Source organism: Penicillium chrysogenum, assembly GCF_028827035.1.
Source record: "Penicillium chrysogenum strain IBT 35668 chromosome Unknown utg000002l_segment0_segment0, whole genome shotgun sequence".
Lineage (NCBI taxonomy): Eukaryota > Fungi > Ascomycota > Eurotiomycetes > Eurotiales > Aspergillaceae > Penicillium > Penicillium chrysogenum.
The window spans coordinates 6974096-7001394 of record NW_026622750.1 but is presented as its reverse complement, the minus strand read 5'-3'; the positions used below and the strand labels follow the sequence as shown (position 1 = coordinate 7001394).

The following is a 27299-nucleotide window of genomic DNA, read 5'->3' as shown; positions in this document are numbered from 1 at the left end:
CGGTCTACGTTCTTGATCAAAGGGCTACTGGCTTCTAGAACCCTTGAAAGATACTGCTTGTACTTGGATGTTCTGCAGCTCTTCCCTTTCGACTTGTTTATTCAAGTTTAGTATGATATTAATCTAACAACAGGATGGATGAATAATCCCTAGACACATATAGCAGAGCTACTTAGGTATACATCCCCAAAAAATCAGTGAGGGTTCTAGTCACGAAAATGACGTTGATTCCTGTTATATTTCTTTTCCCTTGATCGTTCCTGTTGTTCTAGTTAGAGGCCTCTTCTCGTCATAAGATATTATAGAATATCGGTATCTACCTAGGTATTTTGCGGACGATATCACGTGGCTCGCCTATATCATGATTCATCCAATCCTGGTCCCCGCATTTGCCCTCCGCCCGGCAGAAAAAAAAGGCCTGCCAACAATTTTTTCGTGGAGAAAAACCCACCCAGTCAACACTCATTCACTCACGGCATTACTTCAAGAGTCATTTCTTATTTGACTCCTGACTTGTGCCCATCATGAAGACGACGTGGAAGGATGTGAGTTAATTTCCCAACGGCCCTTTTGCACCGACGGAGGAGATTGCTAAATGTGTTTTTCACCGCTTGGTAGATTGCGCCTGTGCCGACACACCAGGAATTCCTGGATATTGTCCTGAGTCGCACTCAGAGACAGCTTCCCACACAGATTCGTGCTGGTTTCAAGATCAGCCGTATTAGAGGTATCCTTCCCCCAGAAGCCAAAAAAAAAAGAAGAAGAAGAAGAAGTTATCGATAAGGACAATCACTAATCAAAAATTTCCCCCTCAGGATTCTACACCAGAAAAGTCAAGTATACGCAGGAGACTTTCGGTGAGAAGTTCCAGCATATCCTCGATGGGTTCCCTCGCCTACAGGATATCCACCCTTTCCGTAAGTTCTACTTCTATGACGATCACTCCGAAGAAGGGTCTAATATCCGCCAGACAAGGATTTGATGAACACCCTTTATGATGCCGACCACTTCCGTATCGCCCTTGGTCAAGTCTCAACCGCCAAGCACCTGATCGAAACCGTTTCCCGCGATTATGTCCGTCTCATCAAGTATGCGCAGTCTCTGTTCCAGTGCAAGCAGCTCAAGCGCGCTGCGCTCGGTCGCATGGCAACCATCACCCGCCGCCTGAAGGACCCTCTCGTCTACCTGGAGCAGGTCCGCCAACACTTGGGCCGTCTGCCCTCGATTGATCCCAACACTCGTACGCTCCTGATCTGTGGATATCCCAACGTCGGAAAGTCGAGCTTCCTGCGCAATATCACCCGTGCCGATGTCGATGTTCAGCCTTATGCTTTCACCACGAAGAGTCTGTTCGTCGGCCATTTCGATTACAAATATCTCCGTTTCCAGGCTATCGATACCCCCGGAATCCTGGACCACCCCCTGGAGGAGATGAACACCATTGAAATGCAATCGATCACTGCTGTTGCTCACTTGCGGTCCGCTATCCTCTACTTCATGGATCTTTCCGAGCAGTGTGGGTACTCCGTCGGCGACCAGATCAAGCTTTTCCATAGCATCAAGCCCTTGTTCGCCAACAAGATCGTGTTCATTGTCGTGAACAAGATCGATGTGCGCCGCCCTGAGGACCTGGAGCCTGAGTACCAGGAGCAACTGCAGGAGATCCTCAAGGCAGAGGATGTCGAGTTGCTGCAGGCTTCCTGCACCACCACCGAAGGTGTGAGCGCTGTCAAGAACGCCGCCTGCGACAAGCTCCTCGCCGAGCGAGTCTCCCAGAAGCTCAAGTCCGGCTCCAGCGCTGCCACCCCCGGCAGCCGTCTTGGCGACGTTTTGTCCCGTATCCACGTGGCTCAGCCTATGGGCGGTGTGCGCGAGACCTTCATTCCCGAAGGTGTCAAGGACCTCAAGAAGTACGACAAGAACGACCCCAACCGCCGGAGACTGGAGCGCGACATCGAAGAGGAGAACGGTGGTGCCGGTGTCTACAACTTCGACATGCAGCGCGATTACACCCTCGGCAACGAGGAGTGGAACCACGACAAGATCCCCGAGGTGTGGAAGGGCAAGAACATCTACGACTTTGTGGATCCGGATATCGAGAGCAAGCTTGCCGCCCTCGAGGAGGAGGAAGAGAAGCTCGAGGCAGATGGGTATTACGAGTCGGACGAAAGCGTGGAGGATGTCGAGGACGCCGACAACCGCTTGAAGGCCGACCTCATCCGCGAGAAGCGTGTACTGTTGCGCAACGAAGCCAAGATGCGAAAGTCGCTCAAGAACCGTGCCGCCATCCCCCGCAGCGCCAAGGCCAAGAAGCTGTCCGAGATGACCAGGGGTCTGGATTCCGCTGGCTACGACAATGGTGCAGCTGGTTCTCGTGCCCGCGCCGCCAACCCGCCTCGCGGCCGTACTACTATCCGTGAACCTACTGCCGACCCCGACGCTATGGACGTCGATGACAACCCACACAAGGCCCTTGCTCGTGCCAAGAGCCGCGCCCGCAGCACACCGGCCACTGATCGTCGTCACGACGGTGTTACCACCTTCAGCAACCGTGATAAGGCCGAGCGTATGGCTAAGCTGGGCCAGAAGAAGATGAACCGTATGGCTCGTGCTGGTGAGGCTGATCGTCACACAACCGCCTCTCTTGCGAAGCATTTGGTATGTTTCTCCTTTCTTTCTTTCTTTCTTTCTTTCTTTCTTTTTTTTTTTTCTTTTTTTGGTCAGTGCTAACTATTTTCTCTTCAGTTCTCCGGAAAGCGTGGTATGGGCAAGACGGATCGTCGTTAGAAGCCCCGATTCCGATGCGGCTGAAACGAGACCCATTCTTAATCATTGTCCATTGGTTACGATTACCGGGTGCAAAATGGTGTTGGGCGTTTTATGTTTCGAGAATTTTTGTTTCCCCTCCGAGTTTCGTTCAAATGTTCATTTGACGCGCATTTTGGTTTCCACAACTGTTTTACTGTGGATGATTTCTATGTTTATTTGACACAGTAATGATTTGTGGGAGTTTGTCCTCCTGGTCAATAGGACGGAAAAGTTCTTGACTTGATGATCTTGCATATACCGCCAATACAGATGATCTTTGGTTTTATTACGCTTGTGTCGTGGACCTACCTACATACCTAGGTATGTATGTAGCTTCATTATTAATCCCTCTTTGTACGTAGACGTATGCCCCCAGATTAAAACCTTAAGAGCACCCGGAGATAGGTGGTCCCCTCGTGCCAGTCTCCCCTGTGCTTATCTGGTTACGTCCACGCATACCAAAGTCCCTTCTTGTTTGCAGATGCACTGATAGTCAATAATGTTTGCCAATCATATGATTCTTCTATGTTTTTAGTTATTTGGTAGGATTCATGTAGCATAACTTGAATGTCAAAATAAATACATACAACATAAAAGCATTGGCGGATAGGCGGATAGGCGGATAGACGGAGAAAAGTAAGGTGGCACAGATGAATCAGACCTGTACAAATGTTTGCGAACATTCATGAATGGCACTTATCAAATCAAGGTATTCATGGGCTCACACTCTGGCAACATCGTCGTAGAATCGGGAAGATCCTCGTAATAATGCGTGTTATACAGGTGGAAGAGCATGCCTCACAGATGTTGGCTACTCATCGAAACTGGGTTACAAAGGAATAATGGCATCAGATATGTGCTAAATAAAAGCAAAGCACAATTTCCTCGCTAGATCCTTGAAGAAAAGTTAGACTAGAGACAAGCATTTCCCGTGTAACAGAGTAGCTTTGCTTTATTAGAGGGAGGCGGGGTTGCTTAGTCGGGTTGTATGGCGCCATGTACATAAATACATACAACATAACTACGACATATGTGTTAATGCAACATAGACGATACACGTCAGTATACTGGTTGTCCGTACTCCGTACGGAGTGGTCTGCTTTTAGAAGGATAGATTAGGTGTGTACATATGTATGGAGTACGAGTAAACTTCTCGGGATATAATATTGGTTTACCCAATTTGTTTCTATCTCGATTCATTATTATAGTTCACCAGATTCTCAATATGGAGAGAGACAAGATCTATTCCCATGTGAACTGGATTTTGCCTGAATCCTTAAATCAATAGGATCATGTAACAAACTCATAAAGATGACTTGCTGCTTTGTATAGACGCAAAGATATCAGAATGGTTACACTGCATTCATTGTACAACGTACATAAGGCCTGCCGAACTTGCCCGAGATCAGTCCAATCTAGGGTTGCATGAAATAAGGCAGCTCACACGGGCATTGACGCTGATAAGGCGAAATTAGCGGGATTGGGTCGACTTCCTAGTCGGAGGCTAACCAGAGGAAGTTTAGGGTCTCTACAGAGTTTTCACTATTTTCACTCTCTTAGTGGTCAGATACCTCAGTTATTAATAATGGTAGCACTTGTTGAATGTCAGGGGGTTTTTTTTTTTTTTTTTTTTTTTTTCCCTTAGTGGATTTTTATTATGGGTCTAGGTCGAACAAGGGATGCCGAGAAAGACATCCAGGCATGCCGAACTTGCAAACCAAATAAAATATATAGAGGAAATGGTACCATGCTAGAGTTCAGGTTAAGTATTCATGAGTATATATCCATGAACATTTATAAAGTATTCAGCCAGTCCCAATTCATATAAAATATTCTATATTGTACATGATTTTATTGCACAAAGTCCATTCAGCCAGGGTCGGCTATCCCGACTCGGGATGCCAATCGGCTCGGGATAGAAAGCACATTCGGTGTGCCGATTGAGAAAAAGTGGAGACGAAAAGTCAACCGATCGGAAATCTCTGCGCGGGAGTCGACCGAATCCTCACCGGTGGTGGGTCTCTGCTCTTTCTTATGTCCAGCTTGGATTTCTTATCAGCACGTTTCAACTGGAATATGTTCAAAGATATAAATGGGACTTTCTCCCTCTATGTTCAGAGCTTCTTCTTCTTCTTTTTCTTTCATGTTCCTGATTTAGCTATAAACTGCAATCATACATTCTTCAGCTCTTCATTTTAACTATGATCAGCGCCCCTATGACCGGGTAGAGAGCAGAGTCCACGCATAATGACCCACTCGTTTCTTGGTATTGGTCTTTTTTTTTCTCTTTCTTTCCTTTGGTTTTTCTGGTTTGCACTTTCTTTCTTGGGAAATCCACTCGGTTTCAGTTGCCTTTGCTTCCCGGCTATATTGTATATTTTGTACTCCGTAGGGTAAATTGCCATGCCTGCACAGTTTTCAATCTATTCATACTCCGGTACCTCCGTACACCCTATACCTATGTAGGTAAACACGGCACCACCCGGAAGGGAATCGCCTGGGCATATACGTCACTTTAATAAGAGACATGAGCGATTTATTCTTTTCCTCCATACTCCGTACATTGCAGGAACCCCAGCCCGAAGTGTCATGGTCACTGTTACGTATCTGGGCCAGGAACCAGATTCTCATTCGTGCATTGGCACTGAGGACCCAGATACCTAACTGAATCCCGTATGTTTCTAGAAGGTGGTAAGAAGGTCGGGTGATCAGTTGGCTTTTATGCTGGCGTGTTATTGATTTGGTTGATTCTTCATACTGTGTACAGTTCACATTGTGTAGTCCCATTGGATACCTATAAATCATCAATGGATATACCAAATGTACAATGTACAATCTTATACATCAATGCCGTACATATTCAACTCACGTGCATCCCTAACATTCCCCCATCCTCCACCTTCTCCACCATAGAAAAAAGAGGAACCCAAACACGGAGTACATGGCGCTAGAGATTGAAAAAGACCAAAACAGACTTTTTTTGCCCGTGGAGTGAAATTTACAACCCTCGAACCCCGAATTCACCCCGAATTCACCCCATCCTCTAATTAAAAAAAACGTGGGACAGTAACAAAAGATCCGGGCCCCCGTTTTTTTTTTTTTTTTTGTTAACTCTACGCGGAGTATCCACGGTACCCCAAGGGAAAGAGAGCCACTCGACACTTCCCAACCTATTTAGTTCGCCCTCTCCCTTTCTTCCTCCCCTTCTTTTCTTTTCTTTTCTTTTTCCAACTCGTTTCTATTTATTTATTTCTGTTCGGATCTGTTCAATATGGGTGTCTCTACCTTTATGGATAAGATCAAGCCTGGGAAGGCTGATTCCCAATTCTCCTCCCAGGCCGCAACTCCTGCTCGTGCCGACTCGACTACTGCTGAGAAGGATAACCTCACGCTCGATGATAGCCCCGTCAAGTACCTCACCTGGCGGTCTTTCATCCTTGGTCTGTGTGTCTCCATGGGTGGTTTCATCTTCGGATACTCTACTGGTTAGTGTCACACAGCCATTGCCACTGTAGATGCAACGTTAATAATAACCGACCTTCAGGTCAAATCTCGGGTTTCACTACCATGATCGATTTCAAGCAGCGCTTCGCTGAGTACAATGCCGCCACCGGAGAATATGCTTTCAGTAACGTTCGCAACGGTCTGATTGTCGGCCTGGTATGTTGGAAAAGTGGAAAAGTTTGTTGCGTTCCCGTCATATACTAAACTCTATATTAGCTCTCCATCGGAACTATGATTGGTGCCCTGGTGGCTGCCCCCATTGCGGACCGCATTGGCCGCAAGTTCTCCATCTCCTTCTGGGCCCTCCTCCACATCGTCGGTATCATTGTGCAGATTGCCACCACCGACAAATGGTACCAGATTGCTCTCGGTCGTTGGGTTGCTGGTCTGGGTGTCGGTGCGCTTTCCAGCGTCGTCCCCATGTACCAGTCTGAGTCTGCCCCTCGCCAGGTCCGTGGTGCTATGGTCAGTGCGTTCCAGCTCTTCGTTGCCTTCGGTATCTTCATCTCGTACATTGTCAACTTCGGCACCGAGACCCTCGGGAACGCCGCCTCGTGGCGCATCACCATGGGCATTGGCTTCGCCTGGCCCCTGATCCTTGGTGTCGGCACCCTCTTCTTGCCCGAGTCCCCTCGTTACGCCTACCGCCACGGTCGTACCGAAGAGGCCCGTAATGTCATGTGCAAGCTCTACGGTGTCCCCCACAACCACCGTGTCGTTGCCCAGGAGATGGCCGATATGAAGCAGAAGCTTGAGGAGGAGCTCGCCAACGGCGATGCTCCCTGGCAAGAAGTCTTCACCGGTCCCCGCATGCTGCACCGTATCTTGCTCGGTATCGCTCTGCAGTCTCTGCAGCAGTTGACCGGTGCCAACTTCATCTTCTACTACGGAACCAGTATCTTCCAGGGTATCGGTCTGAGCAACTCTTACGTCACCTCCATCATTCTCGGTGCTGTCAACTTCGGTATGACCCTGCCCGGTCTGTACATCGTCGAGCACTATGGTCGCCGCAAGTGTCTGATGTACGGTGGCGCTTGGATGTTCGTCTGCTTCATGATCTGGGCCTCCGTCGGCCACGAGATCCTGAACACCAACCCCTCCTCTCACCCCGCCGGTGTTGCCATGATTGTCTTCACTTGCTTCTTCATTGTCGGCTTCGCCACCACCTGGGGTCCTATTGTCTGGGCCATCTGTGGTGAGATGTACCCCTTCAAGTACCGCGCTGTCTGCATGGGTGTCGCTACCGCTGCCAACTGGACCTGGAACTTCCTGATCTCCTTCTTCACTCCCTTCATCTCCAACACTATCGACTTCCGCTACGGTTACGTCTTCGCTGCCTGCTGCTTCCTCGCCATTCTCGTTGTCTTCTTCTTCGTCAACGAGACCCAGGGCCGGACCCTCGAGGAGGTCGACACCATGTACGTCCTCCACGTCAAGCCCTGGAAGTCCTCCAGCTGGGTTCCACCGGAGGGCATCATTGACGACCTGCACCGTCCTTCCACCGGGGGTCGCAAGGAGGGTGAGGCCGGCACTGGTGAGCATCAGCACCACGATGAGTCTCAGGAAATTCGCGAGTAATGCGATAATGACTGAAAGGAAAGCGCCAGTCGCGTGTCGCTTGTGCCTTTTCTTAAAAAGAATTCTGTGTTCATAATTAACTCTACTCCTTGATCAGTTGAGTCTCCACCATATCCCTATGGAGACCATGATTTAATAGCTACAAGCAAGGCTTGTCTTAGCAATATTATTTTTTTATCAAGTCGATCCAAATCAGGCCCCTACCACAAAATAAGATCTAATCCCATCCTCCCAATAACCTCATTGATTCCCGAACTCCATCCCAGCGCCCTTTCTAACCGCCCCATAAACAGCAGCAACATCCCCCTTGACCCCCTTGACCTCCTTAACATGCTCCAGAAGCCCATCCATAACCTCAACGTTCTTCATCCGCAGTCCTCCCTCTTTCGCAATTCCATAAGCATGTCCCAGATCCTTCCGGGCAAGATCAACTGCAAAAAGCGGCTCCTCCCGGGTACAATAATCCCCGCCCACCATTCTCTCCGCATAATTGGCAAATGGACCTGGCGCAAAAAGACCCAGCCATTCTTGCAACGGCTCAACCCCAAGGCCAGACGCCTCAGCTGCAACAAGCGCCTCAGCAAGAACACCGACAGTATTGAGAATGAACGTGTTACCCAGTACTTTCAGTGTGGACGCCCGTCCAACGTCTACATCAGCTCCAGTTCCAGATGAGAGGTCAATCGTTTTCTTGGACACGACACCGTCAAAGAACGGTCGCACTTTCTCGATTGATGCACGCTTCCCAGCCGGAACGACGATAAGTTGTCCCGCGTCTGCCATATTCGGTGCCCCGAAAACGGGACAGGCGACGAAGCCTGCTCCTCGCTCGTGGAAGGCTGCTTCGGTTCGTCGGGATGTATCTGGGTGCACAGTTGAGCAATCGATGAAGGTCTTGTCAGACAGGTCTTGTGAGATTCTGTTATCCGACAGGATTGCGGTGACAATTGAGTCGAGAGCGGTGTCGTCACCGACGCAGGTAAAGATCAAATCGGATTCATTTACTGCTTCGGCGAGGGTTGTTACGGCTTTAGCGTTTGTGAGTTCGGACGCGTGGGCTGTTGCACGTGCGGTTGTGCGGTTGTAGAGAAGGAGGGGGGCCAGTTTGGGGACCTTTCTGGGCGATGTTTTGGCTCATGCCCTGGGATAGCTTGTTAGTCCTTGGTTTTTGGTGGAGGGGGGCAATGTTAACGTACACGGCCGATGTTGCCGAGACCTATCCATGAAACTCGTCCTGCCATGGTTAGTAGAGGAGGATAGAGTGAAAGTGAAGACCGTAAGACTCCAAAGAATCGGGACTTTGTAAGTGTGGGGAGCGGGGTAAAACGGTTCAGATCTTAGCCGGTTGCGGTTGTCCTATGTAGTTCTGTGTAGATCTACGTAGTTTTATGTTCTACACGTATATCCATCCCATTTTAGCTTCGTCAACTTCTTTCCCCATAGGGCCAAGGATTAATTATGTTGTACACGACGAATGGACATGACTCATTCCCCGTATATCATGCTCCATATTCGAATGCTCTTTTCAAGCGTTCAGTGTTTACTTGGGAAATTAGTCTTGGCGTCCGCATATCACCACGAGTATACTCCGTATCTTGTAGACCATTGACATATCTAAAGAGCACATGGAATCAGATTGAAAGTCGACACGGTCTAAAGCCTCGACCTCTCAACAATCGCAACATCCTGAAATGGCAACCCGAGATACATCCACATAAATGCAAACCTATAACCAAATTAGCATTCATTCACTGCACGGAGATCATACAAAACATACCGATCACTACCGAAAAACGGCTGCTCTTTGCCCTCGGCATTCCGCACCCAAAACCACGGCGCACCATAGGCTCCCTTATCAAGAGCAATCTGCGTATTGGCCGTCAAAGCCTGCTTGAATTCCGGGCTGGATGCCGCGGCCAGGATTTGCCTGACTTCCGAGTCGGAGTACCCGTTGCTCTGGAATAGTTCAGCTAACTTCTCTGGCTTGCTGATGTCGATGTTTTTATAGAACATCCACTCCCACAGCGACAGGAAGGTGGTTTCGTACTGCTCGCGCGGGAAGTGGCTTTTGATGTAGATCATGCATCGTTGGGGCTGGTCGGTTAGTGAGGGAGAAATTTTCCGAGATAGAGAGAGGATGATACCATGATTGAGAGGATTGGGAAGAACTCTGGTGGCTGGATCTGCGGGACTCCAAAGTATTTACATGCTCGCTCCGAGTCGAATTTGGAGTACGCTGCTTTAGCGGGCAGTGTCCAAGGCGGTTTATTCCCTGTCCAAAACGTCAGTAATCTTCATGTTAATGTTGATAAGAGAACCGGAATGACGTTTGGATACCTGAGCCAACATTAATCCCGCCTAAGAAGACCGGGTGGAATCTGTCTGGTTAGCTCACATACCATCCAACAATCCAACAACCGGAGACGCGCATACTCAACCTCAACCCCATGTGACTCTAGAGCCTTGCGATTCCTTCGTAGATAAAGCGTCGCATAGTATGAGTATGGCGATACTGTCGAAGCGGCAATCAGTGAATGCGAATTCAACGACACCAGGGGTGGAACTGAGGGCTCCCATACCGCAGTCGACGTAAGCATCAATCTTGCCAGGCATGACGAAGAATTCTCGATCAGATTCTGGTTTATTTCCTCCGTATTACCAGTCAGGTCAGTTGAGCCAGCGAAGATAAATCAATTATAGCGGAGGTTGCCGAGGTGGAGATGGACCGAGGCCCGCCGACAATGATGAGGTGATCATTTTAATTCCAATCTCGCGAGGTTCTCCAAATTGTCTCCAAATCGGTTGGTTTCATATTGGAAATATTTAGTAGATACATTAAATTGGGGTATGTAGCACTATCTATTCGGTATCTCATCAACTCGCTTGCGGCTGATAGCCGACTGTCGAGTATTGACCAGATCCAGGTCATAAGGGTTCTCCTCGTACAGTGTCACAGTTGCAACACGATGCAAAGACCGGCCAGATTGACAAGATGCGCGGGACGCATAAGGCGCGATCGTACGAGACGGAACAGTGGACAAAGTATCCGTATCGCTCGAGTCGGCATCGTCAGATACCCGAGTGACCGAGTCTGTCTTCTCACCCTTCTCCGAACCAGGCTCCTCGCGGTGGGCCCCCTGGTTCCTCTCGGCAAGGCGGCGCATAAAGTTGTCCGCCTCAGAAGCGTATGTACAGCGCTGCCTGATGCGTGCGCCATACTTGTAGAATATGAATGGGAATGGCACGCATGCAAGCGCCAAAAAGGCTGGAACCGACGACGCCCAGTGAATGCCTAGGTTATGGTACATGTAAGTTGTGAAAAGCGGGAAAGCCATGCCGAACAGCGAGCGAAGGGCGGAGTTTGCGGCTAGCACGGAGGCAGAGAATATCGTGTATGAGTCGATAAGGTAGTTGAACACGCTGAGGAAGACCAGGACCATGCCGAAACCAAAGGGCGCTCCAGCAGCGACTGAGGCCATCCAATGGATGTTAGGCGAGTTCGTCCAGGCGAACCAGAATAAGCCGACTGGTAGTGCTATACCTCCGACCATACTTGGGGGTAGTCTCAGCTCCGGGGCGAGCCGATCGGTGGTCTGGCTGCATTTTTTGGCGTAGCGGAAATTCTCGGGGAATGTGTACATCACGGCCATCACCATACCGACAAGGATGCCGAGGAAGGCGAGGCCGCCGACACCTTCGCTCCAGCCGCGGACTTCTTGGAAGACGATTGGGTAGGCGGCAAAGAGCATATAGAGCGTGCCATAGATGATTGCCATATAGATGGAGAAAAGTAGCACAATCGGCTCACAGAAGAGCAGAACCCACGGGCGGGAAAGCGCAGTTTTCAGCGTCTTGCCCATGGGGGCGGGGCCACGGTCGATGTCAAGCTGACTGCGGTACACCTTGCCAGTCAGGGCAGACATCTTCTCGGCACGACGGCGCAATAGGACAGGTGCATATGTCTCTGGTAACAAGAATATGATACATAGCCAGAGCACACCCGAGAATGCGGCAAGTAGTCCCTCCACCCACCTCCAGCCAGCAGCAGTAGCTAGGAATCCTCCAATAACAGGGCCTAGTGTCGGTCCTAGGAAGGGTGCAGCAGCAAAAAGGCTAATAGCGATACCACGCTGAGAAGCTGGAAACATATCTGCAATAGTGCCGCCTCCATTTCCAAATGGCGATGATCCAAAGGAACCCGCCAGGAAACGCAGGATGATGAGCGTCTCAATATTCTTTGCGCCCGCCGCGCCGGCATTGAACACGGTGAGAAACATAAACGAGATGGTAAAGATATGTCTCCGGCCGAACATCTCACTAAGGGGTGCCCAGATCAAGGGTCCAATAGCGAATCCGAGCACGAAGAGCGATACACCGAGAATGACGATTTCCTGAGCCGCACCAAAGTCCTCCATGATCTGTCTCATTCCACCTGAAAAGGCGGACGAGACCAACGACACTGCGAGAGTAACGAATGACACAAGCAGTGTAATAGACCACTTCCTGATTGGGGGAAAGTTCATGGGGTTGCGCGGGTCAGCAGGGATCCAGACCACGGCGTATGGATGGTCTTCAGTGCCGGAGCCTTTGTATGGGAATTGCATGACTTCCTCGGTGACCACTTTTTGGTCGAAGATCAGGCGCCAGAAAGGGATTTTTGAAGGCTGCATGGCCTCGCCCTTGGGGACTATCATGCTAGGCTCAGGCCAGGAGCTATATAATGGCGTGGACTGGTATATGTGTGTATATATTGAATATATTGAAGGATATCAAATAATGTAAGAGAGAAAGAAAAAAAATACTAATATTGAATCGGTCCAAACGGCCTCAAATATAACAACCGAGAGCAGCCTCGGTCTAAACCATTGAAACCCATATATATTAGGTATAGAGGTACCTAATAGATATATTTATGTAATGTCGGCAATTATCCGATGGATGCACAAATTTTCAGTGGAGTCCAATATAAGGGAGCAACTTGACTGGCTCAAAAGGTCGGCCCGAACGCCATTCTTACGGCTTCCCGGAGGCTTGGATGCATTGGCAGAGATTTCTTTTCTTTTCTCTTTTCGACTATATTATAGGGACCTTATTGAGTCTATGTGCTTAATTTATGTGACTGTACCATTCATATAAATTCAAAGTTCTCCATAATATAATTTCTTCCCCCGTTTTGATTTGCCAAAAAACACTACCTAGTAGTAGAATAGTAGCCTTGAGGACCAATCAAATACAGTGACAGATGAGTCTTCTTGAGCTCTCCCCGTATTGTATATATGCATTCGGATATATTCTATTATATGCCATGGACCAGATATATCCACCGATTGTCAAGATACTGCAATTGGGGCCCCAATCACCATTGCGTTGGTTTGATGGATTTTCTGCTCTTCCTTTGACTGCTCTACAGCCATCAGCAAACGCGTGGAGCGAATGTGAAGTTCTATCAAGTCAACATGGGATGATCTCCACAGTAGGAGTGACTCACCTTCCAGAATAACCTCATACCCGACCCAAGAGTCATCATTCCGATCGTCCTGATGAATGAGCACTGGAAGAGACGGATCCCACGCCTTTGGCCGCACGTGCATTTTCAACCCAACGGTCTTGCTCATATCCACCCATAGTATATCATCATCCGAAGACATCCTTTCAGAGTCCTCTTCCCAGTCATTCTCGGCAGTCTTCTCCATCCTCCCGCTCTGGTCACGCAACCACTCCCTCCATAACCGAACAAACCCATCCTCAATAGTCGATGCACTCAACAGCAACGACGTTCCCGGCTTGACTTGCACGAGATTGGCCACCACACATAACTGTGAGAAATCCTCATATCCATCTAAAGTAACCTCACGTATCACAGCATCCTCTCCTTGGCCTTCTCGACCCCCATTAATGTCAGCCCGTATGAACCCGACCACCTCCGACAACAGAAGCATCCTACCTGGCGAGAAAGCGAACTTGGATCCAATTGTGCCTCGTTCATCTTCTTCGTTGCTGCTTACCTCTGGGCGGAAGCGCGAATATAGCCCTGCCACCCTACCTAGGTGGTGGGCGGCATCGATATTCTCGTATAACAGACCCGTATCATCATGACGCTCATTCAGTCCATCTGTACCGAGGTATTTGCAGAAGACATGTGGCTCAGTGAGCTTTGAGCTGGGATGGAAGCATTCCAGCAGTAGTTTATATTCCTTAAGTGGCATGCTAAGGAGCAGGCGGTAGTGGAGGATCCTTAGGACCAGGGCGCGGAACCAGTGATTGACTGACATGAGTGGAAGAAGTGCCCGGGTTGGGAAGTCGGATAGAATTTGAATGAATATCTAGAGATATGTTTAGATCCATTGCCCAGGGTATACCCTGTATACATACTTCGTTAGGTAGCGAGTTCAAGGTCATTGCGGGGTTGGTGGTGTTCATAGTTGATGATTACTGTGTGTTAGTTGGGGTATAACCTGGGAATAGAGGTCATTGATGCTAGTTAGTATACTCCAAAAGGTCAATATTTAACGCAACAATGGACAACAGGGTGTGAGTTACACTGTTGATCTCTGTGTATCGACACACAACAGATTGTGTGACGATAAGTGATGAGTGATGTCATAACACGTGAGGCGGGCATAAATTTCCTTTTTGGGGTTTTTTTCGTGCGCCAGTCCACTGCCAGCCCACTGCCAGTCCACCTCACCACCCATGTGGGACACCAACTGGAGAAATGTGGTTTCTACCGGTTAGTTGCGGCATTCAATTGCCTCTTTCAGCTGAACTCAGGTCAAACGGTCCCCCGAACGTGCCTGTTTCCCCGGAAAACTGCGGGATCCCGATTCCTGGACAGCTCACCGAGAGAAAGACGGAGATGCCAAGACGTTGTATGTCAAGATATATTGCTTCTACAGCTTCGCCATGCTATATTAGTTAGGCAAGATCCACCGTAGCCTCCTATACATAATACTTTGGCCTCGCTTAACAGCTGTAACCTGACACATTCCTTTACTCCGGAGACCCCGCATTCCCACCAGAAGTCCAACCCTGACCCTTTCCAACTATTTTCGGGGATTTCTCTTTTCTCTTCTTTACTTCTTCTCTCTCCTCCAAGATATCATTACGGCCTATAGCCATGGAAAACGTACTAGACGACATTTCCCACAGGAGATACAACCCTCTCCGTGGCTCCTCCATCTTGGTCTCTCCCCACCGAACCAGGCGCCCCTGGCAGTGAGTATTGTTGTCATAGGAAGAACACTGCGCAACAGACCAGCTAACCATACAACACCCTAGAGGAGCACAGGAGAGCCCCTCCAAGACAACCCTGCCCAACTACGACCCCAAATGCTACCTGTGTCCCGGGAACGAGCGCGCCCAGGGCGATACCAACCCTAATTATGAGAGCACCTTCGTATTCGTGAACGACTACAGTGCCGTGAAGGAAGAACAAGCGGCCTATGAGCCCTCAAACCAGGATGGTACGTCCAAGCCCCGCCCAGCGCATCCACACCACACCACACATATACCAAGCTCACACACACCCACAGAACTCGAATCGCGGTTCCTGAAAGCCGAGCCTGTAACGGGCAAGTGCTACGTGCTCACCTTCTCATCCGCGCACAACCTCACCCTCGCCGACCTGGCACCTCGCGAGATCGTGCCCGTGATCGATGCCTGGACAGAAATCTACACAGCACACCTGTCCCCGACCTCGCCGCTAGCGAAAAAGGCATCTCCAACAACGCTGCAGCCCACATCCACATTAACAAGCGCCACCAAGCCAAAGGAGCAGTACCGGTACATGCAGATCTTCGAGAACAAGGGCGCGGCCATGGGGTGCTCGAACCCGCACCCGCACGGGCAGGTGTGGACGACCAGCTCAATGCCGGAAGAGCCCGCTGCCGAAATGGACCAGCTGACCAAGTATCGCCGGCAACACGGCGGTAGCCACCTGCTGGAGGACTATGCGGCGCTGGAGAGCCGCAAGCAGGAGCGCGTTGTGTTTGAGAACGATGCCTTCCTGGTTGTCTGTCCGTGGTGGGCTACCTGGCCGTTTGAGACAATGATTGTGAGCCGCACGCACAAGCGCGCACTGGTGGATTTGTCTGAGGCCGATAAGATGCTGCTTGCTGAGGCAATCGCCGAGATCACCCGTCGCTACGATAATCTCTTCGAGACGCACTTCCCTTACAGTATGGGTATTCACCAGGCTCCGCTCGATGGCACCGAGGAAGAGATTGAGGCGTCATACCTGCACTTGCACTTTTATCCGCCTCTGCTCCGAAGCGCTACCGTGCGCAAGTTCTTGGTTGGCTATGAGCTTATGGCGGAGCCTCAACGTGATATCACCCCTGAGCAAGCTGCTGCTAAGCTGCGGGCTTGCGGTGGTGAGTTGTACAGGAAGAAGATCGACTCGTGAAGTGTCTCAGAATTAATAAAGGAAATAGAAAAGAAAAGCAATTGATGAAGTCTGGGCGGGGTTATCCCAGAGTTGGAGATATTCCATCTTATGTGCAATATATATTATCTCCCCCCCGCAAAGGCTGTTGTACATACTTGTGATCCAACATGCAATGCTCGGTTCCATAGCTATTTGTTGAACCACCCCTTGAACCACCCCCTCTCCAAATCACTTAACCCAGGTAGGCCTCGCGCTGGGTCAACATCCAAGCCAGCGAGCCCGACGCAACAATCAAAGGATTCAAGAACCGGCCCTTGAGCGAGGCATTGCCGAAGACGAGCTCGCCGATAAAGTGCGAGAGCGCAATGCCGTACGTCCACATTCCAAGGTCATACGCGACAGAGTTTGTGATGTTGTAAGCAGCGGTCATGCGAATGACTGCAGAGAGGAAGGTCCAGGTTCCGAAGACGCGGCCGGAGAGCGGCGTTGCGGGGACCGTGCCATTACTGTAGAGTAGGGACGTGTATTTCGGAGAGGTGTAGGCTTGCAGGCTGTTAAGAGCGGAGACGACCGAAACCTATATAGAGAGGTTGCTGGTTAGCTTGGAGAATAGAGCAGTGGTAATGGGATGGCAACAGGCAGAACCTACGAAGAAAAGCCATTTAGGCAGAAATCCCTCGGACTGGGGGAGATAGGCAAGGTACTGGTCCATTTTTGAGTGAGTGTCCCTTTTGTTTTGATCTGAAGGGGAAGTTGTTTTTCTTGCGGCTTGGAGGCCGAAGGAGCATGTTTGGACAGTCTTGGCGTTTGTTCTTCCCCCAACAAGCCTAACGTCGGTTTTGCTCAACCTTTTCTCCCCTTCTGTCTACTTTTTCTTATTCACGTTCCTTTGCCCGTTATGGATCTCTCAAAGCATATTGAGTGTCTCTCGCAATGGCCAGCCCATATTGCCCCGGGTTTGCCTACTTATGGAGCGCTGTTCCTCCTGGCGACCGGAGGGTTGGTTATTGCCCGCAAGGTCTGGACGTTCATGCGGGTGCTTCTCAGTCTGTTCGTGCTTCCGGGTAAACCGGTATGTAACCTCGGTATCCAGGTCCAAAAATGAAAAAGATGAAGCTGATTAGAATCATTGAGTAGCTTCGCTCTTTCGGTCCCCCCGGTAGCTGGGCCGTGGTAACAGGCGCCTCAGACGGCCTGGGTAAGGAATTCGCGCTGCAATTGGCGAAGTCGAAGTTCAACATTGTGCTTGTATCGCGAACAGCCTCGAAGCTGGCAACCCTGTCGGAGGATATCACCAAGCAGTTCCCGCAGGTGCAGACCAAGACACTCGCAATGGATTTCTCACGGAACGCCGACGCCGACTACCAGGCGCTGGGCGAACTGGTCTCCGATCTGGACGTGTCCGTGCTCGTCAACAACGTCGGTCTGAGCCACTCGATCCCCGTTCCGTTCGCGCAGACTCCCGCCGCAGAGATGGCCGATATCGTGACTATCAACTGCACCGGCACGCTCCGCGTCACTCAGCTTGTCGTGCCGGGCATGATGCAGCGCCGCCGCGGTCTGATTCTGACCATGGGTTCTTTCGGCGGTCTCCTGCCTACCCCGTTCCTCGCCACTTACTCCGGCAGCAAGGCTTTCCTTCAACACTGGTCTACTGCTCTTGGCGGCGAGTTGGCCCCTTACGGCATCGATGTTGAACTCGTCCAAGCCTACCTGATTACCTCTGCCATGTCCAAGATCCGTCGTGCCTCGGCTTCTATCCCTACCCCGCGCGCTTTCGTTCACTCCGTTCTGGCGAAGATTGGTCGCAGTGGTGGCTCGCCTACCTACGCCTACAGTTCGTCGCCCTACTGGAGTCATGGCATCATGGCTTGGTTCTTGACTTCTGTGTCCGGGACTATGGGCAAGTTTGTTCTTGGGCAAAACAAGTCTATGCACGAGAGCATTCGGAAGCGCGCTCTCCGGAAGGCTGAGCGTGAGAATGCGAAGAAGAGCACTTGATCTGCTCGGTTTTCTCGGTTTTCTGCTGTGGAGCAGAGGGAGATGCGATTCTTGAGCCAGATTTATATGTTATTCGAAACGCATGATAGGCTTGAGTAAATGTATAAACAGAAAAACTATAGGGAGATAATGGGAACATCATTGATACCTAAAGGTCTATACCAAGAAAAACAAATAAGAGATTCTTCACAACCTTTGCTATCGATCTCGTATGCCTCCATGGCTGACCTCGGTAGAATTGTAGAATTCTTATCGATAAGCCATTATCACCCCACTTCTCTCACCTGGGATCTCGTGTATCATCGACAATGACCAAGTTAAACCGTGCATGCTGCAGAGTAAACTGACAAAGCATGTCTCAATCGGCCCTTCCCGTCACTGGGACCGATGATGCCTCATACATAAATTCCACGGACAACCGCATTCATCTCCTCCTTGCCGCAACTGGCTCAGTCGCGACTATCAAAATAGCCAATATTATCAGCGCCCTCTCCCCTCATGTCCACAAGCTCTCGATAAGAGTAATCCTCACCACCAAAGCCAAACAATTCCTAAGCGGCCAGTCCGCTGAGCAGCCCACCGTGTCGTCCCTCGGTTCCCTCCCTGGCGTAGAAGCTGTCTATGACGATGACGCGGAGTGGGGTCCGGAGCCCTGGCGCCGCGGTGTTGATATCTTGCACATATCTCTTCGACGCTGGGCGGATATCCTTGTCATTGCTCCTCTTTCCGCAAACACCCTAGCCAAGCTCGCCAACGGACTTAGCGATAATCTATTGACGTCGGTATGTCGAGCGTGGGATACAGATGGCCAGGTTGACGGGAAACGAAAACGGATTGTAGTTGCACCGGCCATGAATACAGCTATGTGGCGACATCCAGTTACGGCCCAGCATATCCGGGTGCTAGAGGTGGAATGGGGTGTTGGAAAAGACAACAAGGGAGGTGAGACAGGCTGGTTCGAGGTTCTGCAACCGCAGTCGTCGAAGGTGTTGGCTTGCGGAGACGTGGGGAGTGGAGCTATGTTGGAATGGACCGAGATAGTGAAGGTCATTGAGGATAGGTTGGGGTTGAGTGATTAGACTTCTTGGAGTGGCCAGGGATCTGTCCTTGCCATTCCTGCCTTCTTTACCACATTCGTGGATCTGATTTGGGTCCTTTGTGATATACCATGATGTATTCTCTTCCCCGTTTCCGTATTTTCTTTGATTCTCTGACAAAGGGCTGCGGGGGGAGGATGAATTCCCTACGGGAATGGAGATGATTTGTTAAGGAATGATGAGGATGAGGAAAATACAAGCCAAGTAAAAGCACATTCTATAAACTCGGGCCCTTGGTTGCAACACAGAAGATATCAATCATGAGTTGGCCAGGTCCTTTTGTCCAGTCACTTTACCCAGTGCAGACACATAGAAATGTATCACCCAGTCCGAGAGAGATACCTGAACCAAAACCTCCACGTAATAGACATTCCGTCCGGCGATGGTTTGGTGAGGAAACAGGGGAGTCTGAAGTGACATCGAATATAATCTATGCAGTGAAAAATAACCAAGAAACGTGTGTGCCCATTGTTTTCGCCAGATAAGACATAAAATGGAACCTGGCCATGCTGGCTTTAGAAACCTATCCCTCCTCTTTCTCATATATCACCCGGACTACATTTCTTCTTCTTCTTCTTCTTCTTCTTCTACTACTACTACTACTACTACTACTACTACTACTACTACTACTACTACTACTACTACTACCATGAGTACTACCAGATCGAAGAAACAGAGACCTCAGATAAGAAACTTCCCCCTTTGCTGCTAACTTTTGGTCTGACATGGGTGCTGCACTGATGGGTAATATACGAGGCCACGTTGGATTTTTTGGATTTGAGGGGCTGGCAGAGCTGCCTGGGACATTCACCTCGGTTGACAGTTTAAATAGAAGGGTGGTTCCACATGAGTACAGTTTGCTATACGACGATCACACCAAATTGGATGGTGGTCGGATCTCGATGGCTGTTTACCCAGGGATTGTTCGCAGATATATTTGTGCGTATCAAGACCAGATCACCGAGTACTACGGAGCAAAAGTCGGGGTCCCCCAAAGGGAGAAATATAGAAATGATCTAATATGATCTGAATGTATTGGCTTGCCTTGTCTTGACTTTTGTTCATCGGCATTTGTATATCGATTTGTATACCTCTGGGTTGAGGAGATAGAATATATATAAAAAAAAGAAATGGCGCCACCCGGAATCGAACCGGGGCTAACACAGAATTGTGTAACACCACAATGTGTCGTCATACCACTAGACCATGGCACCAATTGGATATTAATCTACTCTTTCTTATCCCTTACCTAGGCAACACCAATAATTTTTATAGGGAAACCCTTCCCCTCGGTGATCGGTAGGCTATACAGGGGTTGCGTAGAATCCGGGAATTCGCGGGATTGCAGACCGACATCATTGGTACGGAGTGGAAACGAAAAAGGATAGGCAAATAAATCGTTGGAAATAATACATGTATAATCTAATATGTACTCTTGCTATAGACATACTAAAGTAGCCCGGCTGTGCGCAATCGGCAGCGCATATGACTTCTAATTTTTCTTTCTTTCAAAAAAAGGAAAAGTAGGAATGGATATCATAGGTTCTCGTCGATCCCGAGGTCTGGTTCGTGGATTAGAATCTTACTACCTACCTAGGTACCTATGTAGGTAGGTAGGTTAGTGCTCGTAGGTTAGAGGGTGTAATAGTGGAAGGCGCGTGCATTGCTTTCGTGCCTACTCCGTACATCTGTAGGCATGGGTTGTTAGCCGCTATAGAAAAAGTACGTTTCACATATTGGGGGGCCAGGCCACTCTGAGAAGTTCAATTTTCCCAACGCCTGTCTAGTAGACTATATAAAGCACGGCTTAAGGACCATTATATAGTGATTCGACAAGAGCTACTCATGACGGTCAGACTTATGGTTGCCTAATTGTGTAGAAACGATCCGCTTAAATTCAATGTGAGTTTTCGCGATGCTGTAAGCAAATTCACTGGGACACAGTAAGAGTCGTAATTACCCATGGATGTACGTCCTCACAGTCTGATGTTCCCAGTTTATCTACCCGACAACTTGGAACCCACACCGCAGGGTTCTTTGAAAAATTCTGCTTCGAGCCACGCCAGCCATCCAAAGACCTGCGTTCATACCTCAATATCCTTGTACGCCCCACGATATTCTCAATGGATGGCCAAAAACGACGCGGCGGGCTCGGACGCGGGGGATCGCGCCCCTCCCACCCACGCGTGCCCCCCTCAATAGCTATCAACCCGGGCACATCCGTCAATATCATCCTCAAAGCCGACCAGCCCACAGGGCGTACAGTACCAGGAAGAGTGAGCGAATTACTCACGCGTGGCGATCACCCACGAGGCGTCAAAGTGCGTCTTACCGACGGGCGCGTCGGTAGGGTGCAGAGCCTCCGGAGCGGTGAGCCGACGCAGGAAATAGATGGAGGAGCAGAGGGCGCACAAGAGAGCGCGCCCGGTATTCAATTAAGAGTAGAGGGAGGTCATTTGAACGGGAGACGCAATCGTTTTACCTCGCGTGATATGCGTCTTGATGGGCCGGAGGAGCCTTCAGCTGAGCCCCTTGGGCTGGACATGTACATACGCCCTGCGAAGGGAAAGAAGAAGAGCAAAAAGACACAGGCCGGACGGAATGAGCAACTGGAGGAGAGGCTTGAGGATATAGGCGGTGCCACTCAGCTACCGGGCTCTCTCAAATGTCCCGTGTGCGCTGACTTCGAGGGCGACGAAGCCGCTGTGGCGCACCACGTTGCTGGTCATTTCGGAGAGTGACTGGTAAAGAGTACCGAGCAAACCATACAAGAGTTGCAGCATAGTTCAGCTATCCTTGCAAGATCATGCAAAGCCATTGAACCTTGGAAGTGCTTTTGTTAAGCCTTGGAGTTTAGAGCGGAAAGATCGTGACAGGGACTGCCTTTTTTTCTCGCTACTTCATTCACTGAGACCGAATAAGGTGATCGACATCCTCTGTGTCCACTATCTGGCGTGTGATCGATCCCATCCAGACGCACCAGGCCGATCATGTCTCCCATGGCAGGGGGTCGCTCCTGCTTCATGACTTTGAGGCATGTCGGTATCACCATGGAGAATTTTTCCAAAATGTGATCCCATACTGCCGGTCAAATTCTCGACACCCTTCTCCCCAAAGATTTACTTCAAAAATATCCATCCTAACCCGACAACCGGAGCTCCCGACGCTAGAGCCTTTAGTGGATAAAGATGGAGAATTTTTCTAGCCTTCAGATACAACATAGTGAAATGGAGTCATGACCGTAGAACTACATATAAAATGAAACTTTTGGACTTTGACTTTCATGTATTGCTTGCTACTTTAGAGAGTGGTGACATGAGAAATTCAACGGCTATAACACCCTACCTACCTACCTACCTAGTCATGGTAGGTAACAGTCAGCAACTCGCGGATTTCCCTCAGGATCATATCAATGGCGTTAACATCATCTTTGATGGAAAAAGCCAACCCTTCCGATTTGAGACCTTAGAAAGCTTTCTGCTTTGGGGGCATAACAAGAAAGCGCACTAGATGCCCAATACACAGAAGGCCGTGAATTGGTCACGAGAGGTTTCTCTGTTCCCGGAGCTGTATGTATTGCTCTAATTGGTGATTGAGCGCTCCCACTCCCCATCTCGAATCAAACCCTACGTTCCCTGCCGTGACCTGTAGTCATACCAGGTGTTCGATTGCGCTGCGGCTTCCGTCCGCCACCTCGATTTTCCCTCCGCTGATCGGGGCAGTTCGGACTTTCATTCTGTCGATCAGATACGCTGGAATCAGGTTTGACAGACCAACAATATGACCTTTTCCCCAACAACATCCGGGGAAACACTATTGTCACTCTCTGCCGGCAAAGATTCAGGCAGCGAGGTACAGTATATACGAACATTACTAGCTCTTATACTCATCCATGGATCTTAACCTTCCGTCGAAATTCTGAATACAACAGCACAGTTCGTATATGTATCTATTCCAGTACTAGCGTGGGACCAAATTCTTCCTTAACGATATTTTCCAAGGTTGCTTCATTCGTAATAATCAGCCGGCTTTTTGTATCGATTATATCGACGGTAAACAAATCCACCCTCCAAGCGGTCCTGCATGATAAGTCCAACTGCCCCTTCTTCGTCCTGTATTGCCTTCGCTTCACTCCAATCAACGTTATCTGCATAATCCTTGCGAAAATTGCAGAGCGCAAAGTCAATCATGACCACCTTGTATCTACTTTCCGCCCGCGTGTCCTTCTTCACGATAAAGCTTCTCGTCTTGACATCCTCGTTTAATATCCCATGATCACCCATCCGATGAAGTATTTGTATAGCTTCTTCGCAGATGCTTTGCCAGCACTCTCTTGGTGTGTGGTCGGCGATATCGGTCAAAGGAAACCCTTCAATATACTCTAAAAGGATTCCAGAAACATCGATATACTGGCTGGCTGGCTGCATTTCCGCCAAACTACAGCCTGGAATTGTGACGTAGGCAAGTAGTTGAGGGATATCATTTCCTTGCATATCCCTCAAGGTGTCATATACCCGAACCTCTGTTTCATACAGATCCGATAAATGATCATAAAGATAGGCTTCGTCCTGGGAGCTATTCCATGTTTCGCCTTGCTGTGCTATGTCGCCGTTGTTGTTGAGCTCAGTGATGAATTGAGATGCACCACCATCAAGAACGAATTGATGATAATCGCTCTCAATATCTGAAGTCCAGGGACGAAGTTTTTCATCTTTCCGGAGCTGTGTTGCAAAGCGTCGATCAAAAATCTTCAATACCATATCGCCTTCTAATGCCAAATCAGAACAGGCTATTCGAACGACCATCACAGAGGAAAGGGTGAACGGTTCGAATAACCTGATGATTCTGGCATCGGTCAAGACCTCATTATCTTTCATTTTGAGATATAGTTTGATCGTATTGCCGACCACATAAGGACATCTAGACTAATCAGTATATCTCTAAGACTCCGTAGGCAGGCCACCCACTGGTTTTGTTGCCGATCCATTATGATCGGGGAATGACCTGAACGCAAATCCGACCTTTAGCCTTCACCCTACCGCATAAGTTCTGATATGGACCTCCATAATAGAAAAAAGGTTAGAGCGAGTCAAAGTAGGAAAAATTGGCTAAGGGGTAAGCTACTATGTAGTCAGTCGTACCGAAAATAACGTAGGGGGCGGAGCTCGGAATCCGGATGAATTGAAAAAATACCTTACTAGATCAACCTTAGAAGGACAGAAGGGTAACTAGTGGGGATACCTAGGTAGGGAGGGTTAAATAGAACCTCGCACTAGGACAGAGGGCGCTAAAATAAGGTGGTCAAAGCTAAACCAGACAAAATCTACATCCAATATCCGATATGGTGTAGTGGCTAACATCGCCGTCTCTCACACGGCAGCCGGGGGTTCGATTCCCCCTATCGGAGTTTATTTTTCCACATCCTTTTTCGTCTTCGGCTCTAATATAAGTAAGATCCTATGTACAAACTGCATATGCAGTTTATGCTTTTTACTGCCTTAGTATTTGGTCTACTGAGTATAGCAATCCAGGGTCTAACCTGCAAGTCTGGAAACGCTGTATTTCATGATTCTGCATGATATAACAGAACCCTCATGCTTTCTTCACATAGTCAACCTTCCTAGCCAGCCAACAACCAATCGTGCACCCCTGGATTGCATCACGATCATCCCGGGAAAAGGCAATGGTCCAATCCCCCGGAGCTGGAGCATCCAGACCACGTGGACAAGTCAAAACCCAGACATCATCTCCTAGATATTTCATGGGGGTTGCATTTCCTTGACCCAAATATCCGTCAAACGCACCGTATAGCATCCCATCCTGGCCAAGGCAATGGAAGGTAGATTCAATCTCGGCACAGTGGTAGATACCTTGGAATGAAGTCCCCTTAAGGATTGATTCTTTCGGGACAATACGCCGAGCACTAAGCATCCGGTTATCTCTCACGCGATGAATACTCAACAAATCTCCATCGATCGTAGCAACCATCGAATCGGACTTTCCATGATTCGGTACACTAAGCTTAATAGGCTCGGCAGACCCATCGTAGCTGATGGCCACCTCTCCATCCCGTGCGCCCTTGGTGATGACGATCGACAGCTGGGTATCCTGATCAAGGAACGCGCCAACCCAAGATTCTGCCGCCTGGATAGATGCAGATACAGGCTTTGGTAGTCCCAACAGATCTTTGAAGATATCAATGTTGGGACCGAATGTGCCCGAATCACTGTTAAGCATAATGACGACGGACAAACGCTGGTGTGGCGCGTGTCGCCGGTGTAGCCGATACCCTCGCAACGCTCCACCATGTCCAATCGTGTCAACACCATCGATGTCAGTGTGACTTAGCCCATAACGGTACGTTGCAGGAGTTCCGTCTTTGAACTTCGGGGCAGCTATAGCGGCGTCTCTCACGCGATGAATACTCAACAAATCTCCATCGATCGTAGCAACCATCGAATCGGACTTTCCATGATTCGGTACACTAAGCTTAATAGGCTCGGCAGACCCATCGTAGCTGATGGCCACCTCTCCATCCCGTGCGCCCTTGGTGATGACGATCGACAGCTGGGTATCCTGATCAAGGAACGCGCCAACCCAAGATTCTGCCGCCTGGATAGATGCAGATACAGGCTTTGGTAGTCCCAACAGATCTTTGAAGATATCAATGTTGGGACCGAATGTGCCCGAATCACTGTTAAGCATAATGACGACGGACAAACGCTGGTGTGGCGCGTGTCGCCGGTGTAGCCGATACCCTCGCAACGCTCCACCATGTCCAATCGTGTCAACACCATCGATGTCAGTGTGACTTAGCCCATAACGGTACGTTGCAGGAGTTCCGTCTTTGAACTTCGGGGCAGCTATAGCGGCGTGGTACCAACTTTGTGGATCAGCGTAGCAGCGATCGAGATACTTCTCGTACGCGATCATATCAGTGAGTGAAGCCACCAGCCCCGCATCACCAGACCACTCCATTCTGTTGGTAGCCGCTGTGAAACCATGCTGCTCGTCGCCCTCATACCCGACACAGGGCGATGGGTGATGTGCGGTGTTGGGGCAAAGAAATGCCGTGCTCATACCAGCCGGTCGGAGTATTCGCTCTTCGAGCAATTTGTCCAGGGACTCCTCGGTAGCTCGCTCAATCACCCGGGCAAGTATGTGGAAGTTGACATTGCAGTAGGAATATTCCGTCCCCGGCTGGAACTGGAATGACTTGGTTCGGGCAAGCAGTGGACCACAGTCTCTCTCAATGAGGAACTCGTCGTCGGGCTTAGACCCCCACAGTGTGGTCATAGCCCAGTAGTCGCGCATACCGGATTGCATGTCGCATAGCCGGTCAATTGTCAGTTCACCGTCAGAAGTGAGCTCCGGGCTTAGTATTTCCGTGAGATGATCTGAGAGCTGCTTCCGGACATCGCCCTTTGCAGCTAATGTCGGGGTTGGGTTGCGTTCCAAGTCAATCAACAACGCACACACAAACTGTTTAGTAATTGAACAGATGGGCATCTGCGTTTGAGCGGTCATGGGAATCCGTTGGTCCAGGTCGGCGAATCCCCAGACGCGCTGGCCGATTATCTCGCCATCTTTGACGACGGCGATGGCACCTCCTGGGCCTCGACAGCGGAGGGCAGTTTTATTCAAGACCTCTTGAACTTTTTCCTTGGTGATTTCCATATTTTCAGACTGACGTAGAGGAAGGGAACTTCATCTTTGTTGTTGCGGGACAATTACCCCACTTCGAGATCGCAGATAGGTGACAAGTTGCTAAATATAGAACAGTAAGAAATCCATAGAGCCCAATTGTGTATAACCAATATGAACTACTATTTGATATTGAACTACTAGACTGGCAATTCGATGCGAGGCTATAAGTTGTGACTTCGGGAAGAGATCGTAGGGAAAAAGCCTAAAAGGCTAGTGTT

The 27299-nt window shown here is 49.5% G+C and overlaps 13 protein-coding genes across 13 annotated transcripts; 6 read left to right on the top strand and 7 right to left on the bottom strand.

Moving 5' to 3' along the window:
* Nucleotides 1-524: 524 nt before the first annotated feature.
* On the top strand, nucleotides 525-2787 carry N7489_005879 (putative GTPase NOG1; the record flags this gene model as incomplete). The annotated part of the gene is made up of 5 exons (XM_056711631.1): nucleotides 525-545; nucleotides 619-727; nucleotides 816-917; nucleotides 971-2658; nucleotides 2746-2787. 5 exons carry the CDS (start codon nucleotides 525-527, stop codon nucleotides 2785-2787), a joined length of 1962 nt encoding a protein of 653 aa, XP_056570052.1.
* Nucleotides 2788-6079: 3292 nt separating this feature from the next.
* On the top strand, nucleotides 6080-7890 carry N7489_005878 (sugar porter family MFS transporter; the record flags this gene model as incomplete). The annotated part of the gene is made up of 3 exons (XM_056711630.1): nucleotides 6080-6293; nucleotides 6353-6468; nucleotides 6529-7890. 3 exons carry the CDS (start codon nucleotides 6080-6082, stop codon nucleotides 7888-7890), a joined length of 1692 nt encoding a protein of 563 aa, XP_056570051.1.
* Nucleotides 7891-8130: 240 nt separating this feature from the next.
* Nucleotides 8131-9131, bottom strand: N7489_005877 (NAD(P)-dependent oxidoreductase; the record flags this gene model as incomplete). The annotated part of the gene is made up of 2 exons (XM_056711629.1): nucleotides 8131-9003; nucleotides 9087-9131. The coding sequence occupies 2 exons, from the start codon at nucleotides 9129-9131 to the stop codon at nucleotides 8131-8133; spliced, it is 918 nt and encodes a 305-aa protein (XP_056570050.1).
* Nucleotides 9132-9543: 412 nt separating this feature from the next.
* Nucleotides 9544-10503, bottom strand: N7489_005876 (putative DSBA family oxidoreductase; the record flags this gene model as incomplete). The annotated part of the gene is made up of 6 exons (XM_056711628.1): nucleotides 9544-9616; nucleotides 9668-9984; nucleotides 10035-10162; nucleotides 10228-10268; nucleotides 10324-10402; nucleotides 10470-10503. 6 exons carry the CDS (start codon nucleotides 10501-10503, stop codon nucleotides 9544-9546), a joined length of 672 nt encoding a protein of 223 aa, XP_056570049.1.
* A 242-nt stretch (nucleotides 10504-10745) lies between these two features.
* N7489_005875 (MFS transporter) lies at nucleotides 10746-12584 on the bottom strand (the record flags this gene model as incomplete). Its single annotated transcript, XM_056711627.1, has 1 exon — nucleotides 10746-12584. One exon carries the CDS (start codon nucleotides 12582-12584, stop codon nucleotides 10746-10748), a length of 1839 nt encoding a protein of 612 aa, XP_056570048.1.
* A 636-nt stretch (nucleotides 12585-13220) lies between these two features.
* Nucleotides 13221-14310, bottom strand: N7489_005874 (uncharacterized protein; the record flags this gene model as incomplete). Its single annotated transcript, XM_056711626.1, has 2 exons — nucleotides 13221-14213; nucleotides 14263-14310. 2 exons carry the CDS (start codon nucleotides 14308-14310, stop codon nucleotides 13221-13223), a joined length of 1041 nt encoding a protein of 346 aa, XP_056570047.1.
* A 697-nt stretch (nucleotides 14311-15007) lies between these two features.
* Nucleotides 15008-16294, top strand: N7489_005873 (UDP-glucose:hexose-1-phosphate uridylyltransferase; the record flags this gene model as incomplete). The annotated part of the gene is made up of 3 exons (XM_056711625.1): nucleotides 15008-15105; nucleotides 15169-15353; nucleotides 15423-16294. The coding sequence occupies 3 exons, from the start codon at nucleotides 15008-15010 to the stop codon at nucleotides 16292-16294; spliced, it is 1155 nt and encodes a 384-aa protein (XP_056570046.1).
* Nucleotides 16295-16508: 214 nt separating this feature from the next.
* On the bottom strand, nucleotides 16509-16988 carry N7489_005872 (Erg28 family protein; the record flags this gene model as incomplete). Its single annotated transcript, XM_056711624.1, has 2 exons — nucleotides 16509-16853; nucleotides 16926-16988. 2 exons carry the CDS (start codon nucleotides 16986-16988, stop codon nucleotides 16509-16511), a joined length of 408 nt encoding a protein of 135 aa, XP_056570045.1.
* A 186-nt stretch (nucleotides 16989-17174) lies between these two features.
* N7489_005871 (ketoreductase) lies at nucleotides 17175-18277 on the top strand (the record flags this gene model as incomplete). Its single annotated transcript, XM_056711623.1, has 2 exons — nucleotides 17175-17348; nucleotides 17414-18277. 2 exons carry the CDS (start codon nucleotides 17175-17177, stop codon nucleotides 18275-18277), a joined length of 1038 nt encoding a protein of 345 aa, XP_056570044.1.
* Nucleotides 18278-18630: 353 nt separating this feature from the next.
* Nucleotides 18631-19356, top strand: N7489_005870 (uncharacterized protein; the record flags this gene model as incomplete). Its single annotated transcript, XM_056711622.1, has 1 exon — nucleotides 18631-19356. The coding sequence occupies one exon, from the start codon at nucleotides 18631-18633 to the stop codon at nucleotides 19354-19356; it is 726 nt and encodes a 241-aa protein (XP_056570043.1).
* A 2141-nt stretch (nucleotides 19357-21497) lies between these two features.
* Nucleotides 21498-22115, top strand: N7489_005869 (YwbE family protein; the record flags this gene model as incomplete). Its single annotated transcript, XM_056711621.1, has 1 exon — nucleotides 21498-22115. One exon carries the CDS (start codon nucleotides 21498-21500, stop codon nucleotides 22113-22115), a length of 618 nt encoding a protein of 205 aa, XP_056570042.1.
* A 1266-nt stretch (nucleotides 22116-23381) lies between these two features.
* On the bottom strand, nucleotides 23382-24251 carry N7489_005868 (uncharacterized protein; the record flags this gene model as incomplete). Its single annotated transcript, XM_056711620.1, has 1 exon — nucleotides 23382-24251. One exon carries the CDS (start codon nucleotides 24249-24251, stop codon nucleotides 23382-23384), a length of 870 nt encoding a protein of 289 aa, XP_056570041.1.
* A 715-nt stretch (nucleotides 24252-24966) lies between these two features.
* Nucleotides 24967-27051, bottom strand: N7489_005867 (uncharacterized protein; the record flags this gene model as incomplete). The annotated part of the gene is made up of 1 exon (XM_056711619.1): nucleotides 24967-27051. The coding sequence occupies one exon, from the start codon at nucleotides 27049-27051 to the stop codon at nucleotides 24967-24969; it is 2085 nt and encodes a 694-aa protein (XP_056570040.1).
* Nucleotides 27052-27299: the final 248 nt, after the last annotated feature.